This window comes from Girardinichthys multiradiatus, chromosome 12 (genome assembly GCF_021462225.1).
Source record: "Girardinichthys multiradiatus isolate DD_20200921_A chromosome 12, DD_fGirMul_XY1, whole genome shotgun sequence".
NCBI classification, from domain to species: domain Eukaryota; kingdom Metazoa; phylum Chordata; class Actinopteri; order Cyprinodontiformes; family Goodeidae; genus Girardinichthys; species Girardinichthys multiradiatus.
The window spans coordinates 6601738-6620836 of NC_061805.1; the positions used below are offsets into that span (position 1 = coordinate 6601738).

A 19099-nucleotide genomic window follows, 5' to 3' on the forward strand; every position below is an offset into this window, starting at 1 on the left:
CCTGCCAGTCACCGAGAGCAGAGGGTAATAGTGAGTAAAAGGCTCAGGCTGTTGTGTTTGTGATGTGATGATGGACAACCATGACAGGGTTAAAGGGAGATTTTTGAGAAACAGCCCAGGCCACTCTGGAGCCAGGAAGAAGAAAAATCAATCACATTTGCTGCTGCTGCTTGAACAGTGGTTGGAATATTTATCATATGTTATTAATTGTCATTACCTATATATTTTATCTCAATGTGACTGACAACACCCAGGCTGAATTACTGCCTGACCTGTAAAATTAAGAGATCACTTAATTAGGACCTGTCTGACAATATGAAGTAGGCAACGGGATCTCAAAAACAACATTTCTAAACTAATCTAAACAAAACTAATCTAAACCAAAAAAGGAACAGATGAGAAACAAAGGCATTACAATATGTTTGTCTGAGTTACAAATCCATTACAAAAGCTTTGAAACTCCAGCAAAACACAGTGAGAGCCATTAGCCATAAACAAAACATGGAATACAATTCAATTCAAAAATACTTTAACGAATAAAATGATAGCGATTAACCTTCCCAGAAATGACTAGTCGACCAAAATTATTCCAAGAGCAAATCAACGACTCAAACAGGAGGCCAAAAAACCCCCAAAAAAGCAGAACATCTAAAATACTGCAGGGCTCACTTGTCTTAGTTAAGTTCAGTATTTATAATTCAACAGTAAGAAAGGAACTAGACAAATGTGGCTCAAACGTTCCAAAGCAAAACTCACTGCTGACCGACAAGAACACAATGGCTCATTTCACATTTCCACAAAAACATCTTGATAATCCCCAGGCTTTTTGGGAATATATTCTGTGGACTGGTGAGACAAAAATTTACTCTTTGGATGGTGTGTGTCTAAACACTGTTTAAAACACTGCGTTTTTGAAAAAAATTATATGAGTGAAACATGGTGCTGTGATTGTCTGGGCCTACTTTGGTGTGTCAGGACCAGAACAACTTGCTGTAGATGGAACCATGAATTTTGCTCATTACCAGATGGTCCTGAAGGAGAATGTCTGATCTTCGTTTTGTTACATTAAGCTCAAGTACACTTGGCTTATACAGCAGGACAATGATCCAAAGCACATCAGCATGTCCATGTGTGAATGGCTCAACAATGAAAAAAATAAATGATTTAGAGTGACCTAGTCAAGTCTGCACTTTAATCCGATTGAAATGCTGTGGCATAATCTTAAACTGGCCATCTATGCTCATTAATCCTCATCATTTATTTGATCAAAAATCTGCAGAGAAAAGTGGGTCAAAAATTCTTCTACGGTGATGTAAAACACTTATTGCCAGTTATTGCAAAAGCTTGATAGACGCTGTATCTGCCAAGGGTAGAATAAATCATGTTTAGGTCGCAATTACTTTTCAGATATCCCCAGCTTGGTCTGGATAGCGTTTTTTTCCCTTAAAACATGAAATTATTATTTGAAAGCCACATTTCGTATACTCAGGCTATGTTTATAATGAATTGAACGTCGTGGAAGTTAAAAAGCAAAAATTTGTAGGTTTGGAACCTTTCACAGCTTGGCACTGTGTTTTTATCATAACTGCATTTTTTCCTGAACATATTGAGAAAAAAAAATGATGTCTATATTTTTCTTGACACGAGCGCTAGTGGCTGAATCTTTAATTTCTGTTTAAACTGATAAGGGACAGTTTTATAAACCGTATTATCCTGCATTCACCTTAAATAACAGTCACTTTTTCCAGAAATGAGCTGAGAAATTGTTGACTGTGTGCAGACTCGCAGCTCTGTGGATCACACTAAAAGTACTGCTGTGACAGGCTGTCTGTGCGCTCTGACTGATGCGTCACACGGATAGGTGCGGTTTGCACAGCGCAACTCTCCAGACAGTCCGTGTTCGCTGAAGTGATGAGCTGAAAAGCTGAAAACATTTCTGAAGCAGGCAGATTTAGACGATTTAACTTTTTTCTCCATAATTTTAAGGGGCTTTTCCCTCGACTGATGGTCTTCATATCTCTGAAAGCTGTAGAAACCCCAAGGACGGATCACTTGACCACCACTACCAGCTCCGATGCGGCTGAAAAGCATTCGACCTAACACCGCAGGGCAGTGACCAGGAGCGCGTTACACAAATCTCAATATGCGCGTAATTGGAGCGCACTGGCGAGGCGTCCCTTGCTCCCCTGTCCGGAAAACATTACTGTCGTGATGTTCAATACTTCGGGAATTGGGCCCACTTTTACCAAGAAAGAGGATATTTCCGAAGTTATCAATGGCACTCTGCTTCTGGTCAGCAACGTGCCTGTCACCACTATCAGCAACCCCACAGCCATGTGGAACGAGTCGTGCGGGGAGCAGCTGCTGGATTTCGGGCGCCCGGAGAAGATCATTATTGGGGTCATGCTGGCGATAATCACGGCGGTGACCGTGATGGGAAACACGCTGGTGGTGATTGCGGTGTGCGTGGTGAAGAAACTTCGGCAACCGTCAAATTACCTTCTAGTGTCCCTTGCGGTGGCGGACCTCTCAGTGGCCCTAGTTGTGATGCCGTTCGTCATTGTGACAGACCTCACCGGCGGCAAGTGGCTGTTTGGGGACTTGTTCTGCAACATCTTTATCGGCATGGATGTAATGTGCTGCACTGCCTCTATCATGACCCTGTGTGTGATCAGCGTGGATAGGTAAGTTTGTAAAGTTCGGGCTGATCCGATGTTGTAAAGCTGTTCACTTTCAACAGCTTAGATTTATAACGAGGTGGGCCCCTGGGGAAGAGCCAGTGTTGGTGTGCCAAACGTACAAATGTCTTAAAACTTCCCAATTACAATAGAGGTGCATCTCAACAAATTATATTATTATTGGATTTTTGTCATTAATGCCATTCAAAAAATGAAAGTCATATACAGGTCCTTCTCAAAATATTAGCATATTGTGATGAAGTTCATTATCTTCCATAATGTCATGATGAAAATTTAACATTCATATATTTTAGATTCATTGCACACTAACTGAAATATTTCAGGTCTTTTATTGTCTTAATACGGATGATTTTGGCATACAGCTCATGAAAACCCAAAATTCCTATCTCACAAAATTAGCATATCATTAAAAGGGTCTCTAAACGAGCTATGAACCTAATCATGTGAATCAATGAGTTAACTCTAAACACCTGCAAAAGATTCCTGAGGCCTTTAAAACTCCCAGCCTGGTTCATCACTCAAAACCCCAATCATGGGTAAGACTGCCGACCTGACTGCTGTCCAGAAGGCCACTATTGACACCCTCAAGCAAGAGGGTAATTCCCCCAGGTCAAGCCACTTTTGAACCAGAAACAGCAGCAGAAGCGCGTGATCTGGGCTACAGAGAAGCAGCACTGGACTGTTGCTCAGTGGTCCAAAGTACTTTTTTCAAATGAAAGCGAATTCTGCATGTCATTCGGAAATCAAGGTGCCAGAGTTTGGAGGAAGACTGGGGAGAAGGAAATGTCAAAATGCCAGAAGTCCAGTGTCAAGTACCCACAGTCAGTGATGGTCTGGGGTGCCGTGTCAGCTGCTGGTGTTGGTCCACTGTATTTTATCAAGGGCAGGGTCAATGCAGCTAGCTATCAGGAGATTTTGGAGCACTTCATGCTTCCATCTGCTGAAAAGCTTTATGGAGATGAAGATTTCATTTTTCAGCACGACCTGGCACCTGCTCACAGTGCCAAAACCACTGGTAAATGGTTTACTGACCATGGTATCACTGTGCTCAATTGGCCTGCCAACTCTCCTGACCTGAACCCCATAGAGAATCTGTGGGATATTGTGAAGAGAACATTGAGAGACTCAAGACCCAACAGTCTGGATGAGCTAAAGGCCGCTATCGAAGCATCCTGGGCCTCCATAAGACCTCAGCAGTGCCACAGGCTGATTGCCTCCATGCCACACCGCATTGAAGCAGTCATTTCTGCAAAAGGATTCCCAACCAAGTATTGAGTGCATAACTGTACATGATTATTTGAAGGTTGACATGTTTTTGTATTAAAAACACTTTTCTTTTATTGGTTGGATGAAATATGCTAATTTTGTGAGATAGGAATTTTGGGTTTTCATGAGCTGTATGCCAAAATCATCCGTATTAAGACAATGAAAGACCTGAAATATTTCAGTTAGTGTGCAATGAATCTAAAATATATGAATGTTAAATTTTCATCATGACATTATGGAAAATAATGAACTTTATCACAATATGCTAATATTTTGAGAAGGACCTGTAGATTTATGACCCAGAGAATGATTTATGTATAGTGTTTATTTCTGTCAATTTTGATGACTATGGTGCACAGAAAATGAAAACACAAAAATTGACAAAGAGAGATTTTTAATACAAGAGTACTATGTCTTGGTCATGTTGTGGATTACAGTAAGTGACACCGTTCACAAGTGGGGCAAGCCAAAACAATCAATGCTAATGATCTTTTTAGCTTACCAGTCAGTCACTAGCCTAGGGCAACAACCGCAGGAGCAGCCGCTGCTGCAAAAGTATTCGCAACAGTGTGCAGCCCTAACTGGTGCATTGTGCCTATGCTCTGCATTGAAAATAAAAAATGCAGGAAGTATAAAGATTGAGCTCACCCACTGTGCACCTTTGTTCCTCATTCTGATGAGTCTCCCACAGCTGTCAATCAAATGTGCAAAAGAATTGAGCTTCGCCACCATTGCGCCACAATCAGCTGACCCATCATAAGTAGATAAAAAATGTTTAAATGATTTGCCTTAAAAGTTTCCTTTTAAAAATATATAAATTTACTGTGTTTGAGAGTGAATACTAACTTTTCCAACATTTGTCTTAATTACAGTTGTGATAAATAACATTATCAGGTGGGTCCTGGTGTTATTACAAGCTGAAGTTAACTTTTGATTTGTAGCATTTAACATTTTTGCATAAAATTAAATCTGCCACTGGAAAAATGCTGCTCTAAATGTTATTTGGTATTAACATATTCTTTGTCAGATTATGTGAGCATTTTGTAAGCAGCACTTTTAAGGTGAAGATGAGAGACACCAGACCCAGCAATGCAGAAGAGATGAAGGCCACCATTAAAGACTCCTGGGGTCCTTAAAACCTTAGCAGGGCCACAGGGTGACCACTTCCATGCCATGCAGAATTGATGCAGTAATTCATCTAAAAGGAGATCTGACCAAGTATTGAGTGCATGTACTGGTCATGGACATACTTTTTAGTAGACCAACATTTCTGAATTCTTTTTCATTCTACTTATGTAACATCCTAATTTTTTGAGAAATCAAATTTTGAGTTTTCCTTAGCTTTAAGCCATGACCATCAAATAAACACCAGAAACATCTCTGGGTGTGGAATCAGTCTAAATAATAAACTGTATGTAATTAAATGATTAAAATAGATGAATCTTAATCATTTGGTTTGAAATACATTGGTAGTGTCATAACTCTATTTTTGGGGTGGACCCAAGGGCAGACAAGCACGGAGAAAAGCAGAGAGGTGGTCGAAAACTCCTTTAATTTAAAGTGAGTCCACTTACATGCAGGCGAGGTTCTGGATGACAGGATAATCCTGATTACAAGGCATCTTCAAAACAGAATTTAACAGGATCGAAGGAGGAGTGAAGCAGACGCTCAAAGCTTTCTGTAGTTACATCTGATGTGCTGAGGGATTAGGGTCAGGTTAGACAGGTTAGAAGCCAGATTGCAACATGATAATTTTCAAACAGCTGTACATTGGTAATCTGCATGAAAATGCAATAAATTAAAACACCTCACTGGTTATTTAAGCATCCATTCAATAAAAAAACTAACCAAAACGACACAAAAAGAAAAGAAATGGAAAAAATTAACAAATATTTTAGGTCCCCTAAAGCCATGGACCCCAGGGTACTGCCTCCCTAAAGACTTGCATGGCCCAGGCCATTGTTGAAAAGGCACAGAAACAGCATGTGTGTGTATGTGGCATATGTTGAATAGCCCCAAACCACTTGTTCGTTTCACTGAAAGATCAAATACCATTTGAGGCAATGAACTGTAAGGTAGGAATAACATCACACATCTTAATTCATTTGCTATAGCTATAACTATGACCACTGACCCACTGACCTCACAACTATTCTTGCCTTTACAGAAGATTTACCATCATCCCACATGTCTGTTATTTGCACAGTTTGTTCTTGCTTTCTATTTTTACATCCTTCTAAAAGTAGGCTCCGAGGCAAAAGCTTCTAGGATTTATACGGTAAAGTTGCAGTGGGAGAAGTTCACTTCAGAAAATTGCCCTGTTTTTCTGTTCTGCACAACATACATAAATATGAGATTCATCACACTGACGTTTCGCATCAACACTCTGCTCCACAATTATTCGTAAATCTAAGCCCCTATAAGTGAAAAAACAGAGACAGGAAATCTATATTCCACCCAGTGGGGCCCGGCCCCGCATCTTTAACACTGCTTTGAATTTAAAGTGCCTTGCAAAAGTGTTCATACCCTTCGAACTCGGTTATGTTTTGTCATGTTTCAACCACAACCGTCAATGTAGTTTTTGTATTTTTTGTGAAGTTAAAGGACATGCATAGGTGGCTTTCAATGTATTTTACAAATATAAATCTCATAAAGCATTCTTGCACTTGTTTGCTGTATCCCCTACATGGGTTGTAACACAGAAACAAGACTTCTTATGGCTATCTTTCAACAATAGATTTCTTTTCGCTGACGCTGAGTGCATTCTTATCATTATTTATTTAGGGGGATCAAGTGACTGAAGAACAAAAACAACACTTTTGAGATTTTTCCTTGTAGTTTTTGTTCATTTCCCTCCATATCAGATTTCTGCAGTAGTTAGTGTTAGTCTGTCAAATAAGATCCCCAAAAAACACATAGGGATTTATAGTTGTAATATTACAAAATGTGGAAAGCTCAAGGGGTGTGAATACTTTTGCAGCCTCTGTTTTTCTACTGAAACCAGAAGCAAAGCTAAAAGCCTGTAAAAAAATAACACATCTCCACTGCTAACACTCTAAAAGGACGTAAACATTAAGGGGTTGTTTCAGCTGTTCTGCCTCAGTGACAACAATGAAGACAAACACTAATTGTAGCATTGATGATCTTATTGCTTCCATCCACTTGCCTATCAGGTATTATCTGAGCTTACTCAGAATCATGCCTGTTTGGACGAGCTGAGCATGAGGAACTAAGGCACGCCTGAGGAGCTAATGATGTTACTGCAGGAACTAGATCACAGATTTCATGTAGTGGAAAAGGAGTTTGCTCCAGTCAGCTGTGTTAAAGCTGACTGGAGTAGGAATATTTTTTGTACCGCATGGATGGAACGACAGAGAACTAGACAGTGGCTGAGGATTAGAGGCCATGCTTAGGTCGTGGTGATGCTGTAATAATGTGGTGTCAGTTTGAGATTATTTTCATCTCCACACCAATCGAAACAGACAGTTCTGGAAACCGCTTTTTCTGATCTCCATGGAAACAGTTATTTTGATTAAACAATCCAAAGTGTGTTTGGCATGTAATTTGCAATGGGAATAGTAAGGATAATTCAGTAAGATATCAATTTACAATTAGACATACGATTATGTGTAATTAGGAGTCTGTTATTGTCATCTTGGATTACAAAGGGTCTCCGTTTGTAAAATAATTCTGAAGAGCTCAGAGAGATGGAACGCTGGACAAGGTCTAACTAGATGGGAAAGTACCTGAAGGCTGTAAGCGTTTACCTCAGCAATTATAGTAGTTTATCCCACTGTAGCCTTAAATGGAGCCAGTCATGGATGCTTTCTGAGACATAGCTGCACATCTCGTGTAGGTCCAACATAAACCTGTTTTGTATTCACTGATGAAGAAGAGACAGCCATTATCTGCATTCAGTGTAAGTTCAGTCCTTTTTGACACTGAGCCTTTTTATTTCATACAGTTATTTTCTATAGTGTATAGATTTATAGTAAAAAGCAACCTGTCTTGACCTCCTTAATCACAGGTCAAGCCTCTATAAACACCAAAAGCTACAGTTTCCAGGCTCCCACTCAACCTTTGTTGGTACTTCATAGGCTGATAACCGGCCACATCTTTCCATTCTTTAGAGACCTTTTTTCTTTAAAGCTTTTAAAGCTAAAGAACCCCAGACTCAGTATGTGTACCACAGAAAACATTTAAAAACTTTGATGGGTTTCTTTAAAGATTACAATTCTAAATTAGGTAATAGTTTTTTTTAATCTAATGCTGAGGCATATTTATCAATTATATGTATCAAAACCTTTCACATACAGAGTATATGTCCTCATTAGTTCAGCTTTAGCCTACAAGAAAAGTGTCACTCTTTTACATGATGGTTTCCACTTGCTGTCCAATTTCTGTGAGAGTGCATCTTTGAAAAAAAAAATGTAGTGCATTTATAAACAGCTTATACACTCTTGACCCCTGGACACAGTGGTTGAGGCACAGTTGTTGTCTGAATAAACAGGAAAGGGTAGAGGAAGTTTAATTTTGTCATAGATCTGTTTTTAACTTTTCAAACCACACCAAAACAGGTCAGCTGTAAATCTCAGAATAATTATAGTAAACCATTTTGTGAGGCTATGTTTTACAGCATGGAAATCAAGCCTGGATTATTTTGATTGACCATTTACATGCACAAAAACAGTAATTTTTTATCAACAGAAAAACTGAAAATATACTGTATTGATTTAACAGCATGCTTGAAATATCTATTATAGCTAAACCTTCTGTTAACTGAAAAACGTAATTTAGTACACTCTAAAACCTGCTAGGTTAAAGACAACTTGGATTTTTTCGCTCATCTATTCCCGGGTCAGTTGTGGACAGATCCAGGGTTAACTAATAGTTTTTACCCAGCATAATGCTTCAGGTTCTGAAACCTAAACATGGATTAAGTAAATAATATCTAATATTAGAGCTACAAAAGAATGGGGTGAAAAGAATAACCCATAGCCTGGCTTCCTAAACAAGTATTATTTGAGTTAAACGATTTTCGAATGGTGGGTTGAAGTCCAATGGTGCGTTAGAACTGGAAGACCATGCAAACAAACCTAGGACTTTCATGCTGCGAGGCAACAGTGAGAACCACAGCACCACTTTGCATCCCTAAATGAGTGTTATGTTTATGCAAATTCTGCCTTAAAGTAATCTAATTATGTCTAATAAGACTTTTATTGATCATTTGATTTGGATAGCAGAATTTATGCATTAACCCTGCATAAAATAACTAGTCTGTGTTAACTCTATGCAAGCAGGTATATCTGTAACAATACCCCTCTCACTTTATGACCAGTTCCTTAATATAGAGTATGATTTTACCATGGTAACCTTTCTCATTTCATCCTATTTCTAGGAGGTTTGGTGATGTCTGAATAGGTCAATGTTTAGCTCAAAATGGCAGGCAGCGAAAAATGATGTGTCTCCATGAAGTCTCTTCACCAACCCAACAACCTGGATTAGAATTTTGGTTAAACCTATGTTTGATTAGACCTATCTAACTTCTGTAACAGCAGCACAAATATATCATTTGGGTTAAAGAAATAACCTAGCAGTTTTGTGTGTGTAGTTTGGAAACGATACAAATATCTGTGCCAGTTTTAAAAAGTTAGCTTTCTTGGAGCCTAGGTCACACCTTAATAATGGTAGAAACCTTTCTGTGTTACCTATTTTGTAGTGCAATTGTGAACTTCTTCCTTTAAAGGTCATGCTTATGTGTGAGCTCCTGTTCACATCCAGCCTCTTTGAGTGATTATTCAGTAGTGCAGATTGAAGCTAACACCCCAGAACATTAACCCAGTCACAGTAGAAAAGCCCAGTTGGAGTGATGCAGAATGTATAAAAGAGAGGATCCACATATTTTGTAAGCATTCTCTCTCAATAAATGTACATTTGGTCTTTCACAAGATACAGCAAAAGCGTAGTGGGTTTGGTGCCCATTTCCCTGAAAACCTCTTTTTGGCTTGCAGTTTTAACCTTTTCTGAGAGTTATATGTTGTATGTTTAATAATGCAAAACTCTATATGAATGTTTCATTCACAACAGTAGAAAGTGATGGGAGTTTTTTTCCTGCACTTTGTTGGGGATCTAAGAAGAGATGTTGAAAACGGATTGGAGGTGCTTGATATGGAATAGGAGACCCTGTAAAGCAAATTTAGTTCTGTAAAGTTAGAGCAGGTGGATAGGATATAGGGGAAAAGAAAATTTCCATACAGCTTTGCTAAAGTAAACTTTTCCAAGAAGGTTGACACTGAAAAAGTGTGGTGGAGGTGAAATCAAATGTAATCTCCTTCAGGAGACTACAGGTGGGCTAGAAATGCTACAAGCTTGGGCTCTTAGTGTAGTAGGCAGTGGGATTAGCTGGCTTCACATCCTTTCTGTCAGCGGCTCTGTCACTGATGAGCCGACTTCACACACGAGTCCCACAACGACCTGCCCGCTATGTCTGAGAATATATTTGTGAGGCTATTGTATGCATTTGCCCCAGGAGAGCCCTCCCTGGCTTAGTGCAGTTGGGAAACATCCACCCACAGCAGCAGACACAGATGACCTGACTGAGGTGACGCATCCTATGGTGATGTGATGTGACACCTTAGCTCCACTTTCTCAAAGACTGTTCACTGCCCACTTGTCGGCCGTGACTTGTTGAGACGTGGGGGACTGGACTTCTCCTGGCAGGCCAGTGAGATCAAAGACAGTTCATGTTTATAAAGTAATGTTTAATCAGTACAGAAATTGTGTTTTGGCCCTAAATGCAATGTTAAACTGAGTTGTGAATTCTGTAATCCCCCCATGGCTGCACAGAATGTTTGATTTTAGGGGGACATTAATAACCACAAGTTAGAAATTTTATGTTACACACCATTTAGGAAGAGACAACTTCCCATATACTATGAACAAACATTTCTTTTGGAAAATCAAACTGCTGCCTGACAAAAAACATTTCAGAGCACCAATTCATAATGATCCATGTGATCAGAGTATGTATTTTACAACTTCATCATTGATATGCGCTGCTTGTATTAGAAACCAAAGCTCCATATATATTTCTTCTTATTTTATATTAGACTTTTATTACAGAAGCATATGAAATTGGACATTCTGTGTAAGAATCATATGATTACATGTGATGGTTTATGTGGGAAGGGCTCTAAAGGCTATTACGATCTCTGAAAAGACAGTCATTGGAAGGAGAATAAAAAGATTGTGGTGGTGTGTTTTTAGTGTTATGACAATTTTTTATGCTATTGCAATTTAAAACAGTTTATTTTGGAGCAAGCAACTATTTACTATGGACTTATCGTTGATTCCCTCAAAAAATAAATTCACTTTAGGCGTTATGAAACATAAAAAGGAACAGTTTTAGGTCCAAAAATGTCAACAGACTAAGGTTTAGGTAGATAGTCCCTAAACTTTCAACTGTGAGACAAATATTCAAAACTTTAAAAACCTCTTGGAGTGGAAGTAGGGCGTCACATTTTACTGGAAAATTACCAAGTCAAGGCACTGCTGGGATTTGGACCCAGGGCTGTCTGATTACCAGACAGATAATCTATACTTGAGAAGGTTCTTCTTGATCAGGAGTGTTGTGGTTCATATCTATGACTCAAGAATTTAGGGATGCTTAATAGCAGAACAGGTGCCTCATATAGAAAAACTTTCATAGCTTTCAGACTAAAAGTTGGTGGTAGGGAGAAATTCTGAAACCTGTTTTGCACAAAAAAATTCACTTGTATAAAACCGTACGGAGACATGTCACCGCAAAGGTTACCTTCATACATCCCAATTGGACCCAGCTGCACATGCCGCTTGAACCGCTTGGTCCCCGCCCATAAATAAATATGCGAGGTAGTATAATAGGCATCCACCACGTGTCCAAATAACCATGGCAACGGTGTTGTAGCAGTCACAGAGACCTAAAGACAATGAGGAATTTTTGTAGTGACTTTCAGCAAACCAACAACTTCTTGAATGACATTGATTCAAACCTTACAAAAAATAAAATGTTTGTTGGCTCGTACCTGTTTTGTTATAAAATGTGTGCATCAAATCAAAGCAGCGCTGTCTAGCCTCTGCATTGAGCTCAGTTATAGCTCAGTACTGATCATTGTAATGACGTGAATGTGCCCCCAGTATTTCTATTAGGAAGACTGTCACCACACACACTATATAAAGTACTTAAAATCTTTAAAACAATTCAGGATGTCACTTAAATAAATAAAACATTCCCTGGAAGCCAGCCATTGTGCATGGAGCCAGCTTGAGGTTTGTTCCCAACATAACTATTATAATTAAAATAATTAATAATAATGCCCCACTTCTCTCTCTTTCTTGCTACTTATTTTTCCCTTTTTATTTCCTTCTATGTGTCCATAAAAAGTGAAATAATCCCAAAGCAGTTTCTAATAACGTTTCTTTTTTATAAATATAAAGCAGAGCATTAAAGCGTTAGCTGTAATGCTCCAACTGTGAAAATAAATCTGTTGGGCTTTTTCTTGGCACTTGGACAACAATTCTGAGCGCTATACTGCCGGACAGGACATGGTAAGAAAAAAAAAAGAACTGATTCGACTCCGATTCTCAAGATTTAGAATCGATTCTTTTCAGTTGGATCCATTCCAAATTAGATTGCTGATATTGATAACATTACCTGAATTACATGACTGTGTAGTTTTGCAACATATTGACACAAGTAGAATATTAATATTTAACAGCAAATTAAGAAAGCAATGGTAGTTAATGGTGGTTGTGAGGACCAAAACATCTGCCTGAATGTTTGTTTTCACTAACATGCTGTGGAGCAGAATACCCAAACAGATCCAGGGAACACCAGAGATATCTACAGCTGCTATTTGGACACTAACCTGGTGCAATATTAAAATATGACATTAAAAATTAACCTTAAAGATGTTTCTTTTAAATACAAATGCACTTTATTTTCATTATCAATATAAACATTTTCTTTTACGGACTGGTACATGTTTTGGATGACTTTGTCAGAGAGATGTTTGCGAGACACCATTGCATAATGCGGTTCTGCTACTTTCATTAGCCACCTGAAACCGTAATTTTCAACAACTGAATGTGAATCAATCTTCAGGAATTAAGATGAGAATTGATTCAGAATTGGAAAATCGATTTTTTTTTTAACACAGCCCTAATTTGGTGACCAGTACAGGGTGTACTTGACTCTAGCCCATTGACCATTGGAGGTAGGTTACAGCATGAATGGTTGTTGATAGAATGTTGGTTTTCTGAATTTTACAAGCCCTTTCCTAATGTTATTATCACTGGTTAGGCACATCTTGAAGATCTGCCATATTTTCTCTTGTGAGCCACTGGTATGTCCTGTTGGCTGGCTATCTCTTTCTTGTTTGTCTTTTACCTGACTGTCCCAAAGGATTTTGCCCTTGTAGATATGTTTATACTGTTTAATTTGTATTGTATTGCACCGACTACGCCAAAACAAATTCCTTGTATGTCCAAAAACGTACTTGGCAATAAAGCTTTTCTGATTCTGATTCTGATTCTGAGGTTCTGCACCACTTTCAGTTCATGGCTCAGCGAGATCTATGTTTCTAACCTATATGCAGCACTGATGTTCCTGTACTGTCTCTTGTACTCTCCCTCTGAATACACTCCCAAGCATATTTTTGCAAAGCTTTCACCTAGAACGCTGTCAGCTGTGTCATCCCTCTACCATTTTGGAGCCTATAAAGTCTTCATTTGCACGATGATCCTCATCAATTGCTCCCCTGCCTTGAAAGTTACTATGACAAATCCCCACCTACGTGGCTTTTGAGTTAAACCCCCTTTAATTTCTTTCATAAAAGCTTTCACCCTATGATAGGTATCTCCTCCTGTGAACAACTTACTATAACATTGTGTATCTGATGTCCTGTAGTGCTTACATGTACAGGGGTTAGACAGTGAAACTGAAACACCTGTCATTTTAGTGTGGGAGGTTTCATGGCTAAATTGGACCAGCCTGGTAGCCAGTCTTCATTGATTGCACATTGCACCAGTAAGAGCACAGTGTGAAGGTTCAATTAGCAGGGTAAGAGCACAGTTTTGCTCAAAATATTGAAATGCACACAACATTATGGGTGACATACCAGAGTTCAAAAGAGGACACATTGTTGGTGCACGTCTTGCTGGCGCATCTGTGACCAAGACAGCAAGTCTTTGTGATGTATCAAGAGCCACGGTATCCAGGATAATGTCAGCATACCACCAAGAAGGACGAACCACATCCAACAGGATTAACTGTGGACGCAAGAGGAAGCTGTCTGAAAGGGATGTTCGGGTGCTAACCCGGATTGTATCCAAAAAACATAAAGCCACGACTGCCCAAATCACGGCAGAATTAAATGTGCACCTCAACTCTCCTGTTTCCACCAGAACTGTCTGTCGGGAGCTCCACAGGGTCAATATACACGGCCGGGCTGCTATAGCCAAACCTTTGGTCACTCATGCCAATGCCAAACGTTGGTTTCAATGGTGCAAGGAGCGCAAATCTTGGGCTGTGGACAATGTGAAACATGTATTGTTCTCTGATGAGTCCACCTTTACTGTTTTCCCCACATCCGGGAGAGTTACGATGTGGAGAAGCCCCAAAGAAGCGTACTACCCAGACTGTTGCATGCCCAGAGTGAAGCATGGGGGTGGATCAGTGATGGTTTGGGCTACCATATCATGGCATTCCCTTGGCCCAATACTTGTGCTAGATGGGCACGTCACTACCAAGGACTACCGAACCATTCTTGAGGACCATGTGCATCCAATGGTTCAAACATTGTATCCTGAAGGCGGTGCCGTGTATCAGGATGACAATGCACCAATACACACAGCAAGACTGGTGAAAGTTTGATGAACATGAAAGTGAAGTTGAACATCTCCTATGGCCTGCACAGTCACCAGATTTAAATATTATTGACCCACTTTGGGGTGTTTTGGAGAAGCGAGTCAGGAAACGTTTTCCTCCACCAGTATCACGTAGTGACCTGGCCACTATCCTGCAAGAAGAATGGCTTAAAATCCCTCTGACCACTGTGCAGGACTTGTATATGTCATTCCCAAGACGAATTGACGCTGTATTGGCCGCAAAAGGAGGCCCTACACCATACTAATAAATTATTGTGGTCTAAAACCAGGTGTTTCAGTTTCATTGTCCAACTCCTGTATATGCTTGGATTCAAAGGTTCACCTAGGGATGTGGTGTTTTGGACTGCAACATAACTGTTCTTCCCACTGAGGGGCAGCTATGGCTCAATGGGAAGAGTAGTCATCTCACAATCCAAAAGTTTTGGATTCGATTCCACCTTCCTCCTGCCACATGTCGAAAAAAAGCCCAGTTATCTTTTGTTCAAGCACCTAGGATTACCATGACTTTTGTGTGTAGGAATTTTGAGACTGAAGTAGTAACATCAAACAATACATTTTTACTTATGAAAATTAGATAAGGAAAAATGTTGCTTCTGGTTCGTGCTGTCATGTTCCTTCAATATGTTAAAAACATTTAACCTCAGTTTGAAGTTTCAGTTTTAATGCCACTGGTATTATTTACAATTATTTGTACTTACAGGAGTTTTGTGAACCACAGCGTGAAAAAACAATGTCAGAAGCCAACTTGGTGTGCTGTAATTTTTTATGCATTTTGACAGAATTTGGCTTTACTATTCCTGCCCTTTGTCATTGTTTACCTGTTGATCTCAGGGGGCAGGAAGCAAAAAAGGGCAGAGTACTTGGTGACTGTAGTGCAGTATAAATCATGATTTGTTTTTGGTATGACAAAGGGAAGGGTCCATTAAGATTAAACAAAGCTGCAACAGGCATTTACTAAGCCATAGGATAAAGGGTTTCCTGTTGACAGAGCTGATAGACTGCATTCAGACATGCACTAACATACATTAAGCTGTGGGCCACAGATAATATATACTGAACATTTAGCATTTTGATGCTGTAGCAGATTAAGTATACAATTTATGCTTTGGCATTCAGTTTATCTGTACACATAGAACACAACAGAATATTGATAGGGATAATTAAAAGCTGTGCTTTGAAAAATGCCTTAAAAAATGACAGTTCAATTAATTCTCCATGTTTTGCCCAAGACTACAGTATGATGGAAATTGATTATTGGTTGTGGTTGACTGTGACTTTCCAGATGTTTTTTTTATCCTCTTACTCAGACCAGGTAGGTGCTGAAAATATAGTGATGTATCCAGAAGGGCAATGACTTATAATTGAGTTTCAACTCACCCATCACTGTCAAACTAGCCTTGAGCAAGACACTGACCCCCAGAGCTGACTTCTAACTGGGTTAGGACAACTTATGAATAGCTATGCTCCTTGAATCCTTGAAAAAAATGGGTCATTCCACCCCCATTTAATCGAAAAACAGTGCATTCATCTGAACTGGGCTATTGTTGAAAAAAAAAAGCCTTAACAAGTCTGGTTTTAAGGTCTGCAGAAGCCATGTAGAGGACAGAATATATAATGCAAGAAGGTGCCACATCATCCAAAACAGACTGTCGCTACTCTAAAACATGATAGTGACTGCCTCATGCAAAATACAGGGCAGTCATGAATGAAAACCTGTTAAGGGTTGCAAAAGACTTGACACTGGTAGAGGTTCAGTGTCAGGAGGACAACAACCTTAAACATACAACCAGAGCTAAAATGGGATAACATAATGGGAAAGCATAATTATGTGTTCCAGTGGTCCAGTCAAAGCCCAGACCCAAATCTAAGTGAGAATCTGTGGCAACACGTAAAAATTGTTTGCAGACACTCTTCATTAATCCGACTGAACCGGAGCTATTTTGTAAAAATGGTAGGTCTACAGAATACTGACCCACAGTTGTGACTGTTGTGACTGTGAATGTGACTATATTATTTAATATTTAATATTAATACCATAATATTTTATCAAATAATATTTTGGTCTGCTGAGGGTTGTCCTGTGAATACCAGCCCAATAAGGCAGTGGTATTAGGACAAAATCAAAAAGGGTGAGCCAAGATCTGACAATATTGAACACCAAAAATCTGCACACACATGGGATGAATTCACACAATTTCTTAAAATACAAGAGTTTATTAACAAAAATAAGTCAACTCAAAGTCAAACATATTTCAATCAACAAACCCTTTACTATGCTAAAACAATCCAACTAACTACCAAGTAGAATTAAAGAATAGGGAAGACTAATGGGTTATGTACAATATAAACAAGTGGATTAAAGATGATTGAAAATCATGACCAGAAGAGTGATGCAACATTACCATGCAATATTTATGTTTGAGAACCAAGGATTATCTTGAAGAATCTGGAAATTAAGTTAAGTTAGTCTTGGAACCAATTTAGGCAATAATCAGCATACCTTTAGACAACCATTGACAATGCAAGATCAGATAAAATATTATTTTAATAAAATGTTTTAAAGAATGATCTGCTAAATAAAACCAACCTTCTGGAAGACTAATTCTAAACAGTGTCCAATTAACTGCCTTTTTTTAAAATTAAAATAATATTTAAAGAAATATTATTAAGGAAATAGTAAAATATTTAAGGAAATATTTTGGAAAAGAGCCAAATCTTTCTGGAAAAATGGGGCTTAATGGTGTTTACTTAGTTATCAAGTTTAGTAAAATAATGTTTAGGAAACTATTATTTACTGGATTGAAAACTAACAGCCTTTCTGGGTAGATTACCTTTAGTAACAAGCATGTGTTCTTAGCTGTTAGAAGTTAAAGCTAACAAAAGAAGCTGATAGTGTAGCACCAGAATCAAACACACACCTTTAAAATACCGTTAATAAAAGGGTTAAAATGCATAAACGCGGACGCCGCATTATGGTCAATCTTCTGTGTTTAAAATTGTTATACCATTATAAGTGATATATTATCAGCCATACTTGTGAAATCCAGGGGGTAAACTCTTGGTTCACCTGTTATGCACCTCCTCCAAAGCTTCTTTGCTGTCCGTTGTGTTTGTATCCATCTTTTTTCTTCATTCAGAGATCAGGGCTTGCCACTGCAGATTAGGATAGACATCATGCTGAACATGTACAGTATACAAAGTTGTTTGGTATCATCTCTAGTTTCAACAGATTCGTGTAGCAGGATAAACACTTTCCATGAAAATTGTTTGAGTCAAATGGCTCATTATTAAATATATAGGGCACGGCATGTGGCGTTGCAGTAGAGCACGTGAGGTATTTAGTCCCTGTCAGTCCTTGGCGCAGCTGTCCCAACTCCAGAGACCTATGCTGCATGTCTTTGAATGCCTACTTTGAAAAAATACCAAAAAATAAAGGCCACCAGTGCTGCAAAAAAAATAAAATAAAAAAAATAAAATAAAAAAAATATATATATATAACTATGTGACTTACATAAATATAAGATACATGATTTTATACTGATTCATGGGAAGATAGTTTATCTGACTGCAGTTTGAGAACTCTGAGTTATTGTGGGGATGGAGACTTTCATATTTAGGGGTTTACAGCACCTTCTTAATAAATTAGAATGTCATCAAAAAGTTAGCAAATGAAAGGCCCCAAAAAAGACATTCTATGAAATGAAGAGGAAGACTGGTGACTTGACAAATGGTTCAGCAGACAATGATTGACACCCTCCAGAATGAGGGTAAGCCACATAGGGCCATTGCTAATGAAGCTGGCTGTTCGCAGAGTGCTAAATTCAAGCATATTAATGGAAAGTACAGAGATACCTGGAAGCACCACAAACAGATGTATCCAGGACATGAGCTACAAGGAGAGCCATGTCATCTGCTGTTGTTGATTTGGCAGCTGTCTACGGGGATATTTAACAGTACTCCATTCTTCTTTCTGCTGACAAGCTTTATGGAGATGCTGATTTCATTTTTCTAGCAGGACTTGGTACCTTGCCACACTGCCAAATGTACGAACATCTGCTTTAATAACCATTGTATCAATGTGCTTGATTGGCTAACAAACTCTACTGATGTAAACCAGCAAGAGAATCTGTGGAGTATTGTCAAGGAAATGAGAGACACCAGATCCAAGAATAAAACTGAGCTGGAGGTCGCTATTAAAGCAACCTCAG

At 38.9% G+C, this 19099-nt stretch overlaps 1 protein-coding gene across 1 annotated transcript in view; it reads left to right on the top strand.

Annotated features, from left to right (window-relative positions):
• The first annotated feature begins 1824 nt into the window (after nt 1-1824).
• The window catches only part of htr7c (5-hydroxytryptamine (serotonin) receptor 7c), a 55028-nt gene continuing 37753 nt past the window's right edge, over nt 1825-19099 (top strand). The window contains exon 1 of the mRNA XM_047380374.1: nt 1825-2684. Coding sequence (XP_047236330.1) covers nt 2212-2684 — 473 coding nt within the window. The 5' untranslated portion in view covers nt 1825-2211. The remainder of the gene's footprint in view (nt 2685-19099) is intronic.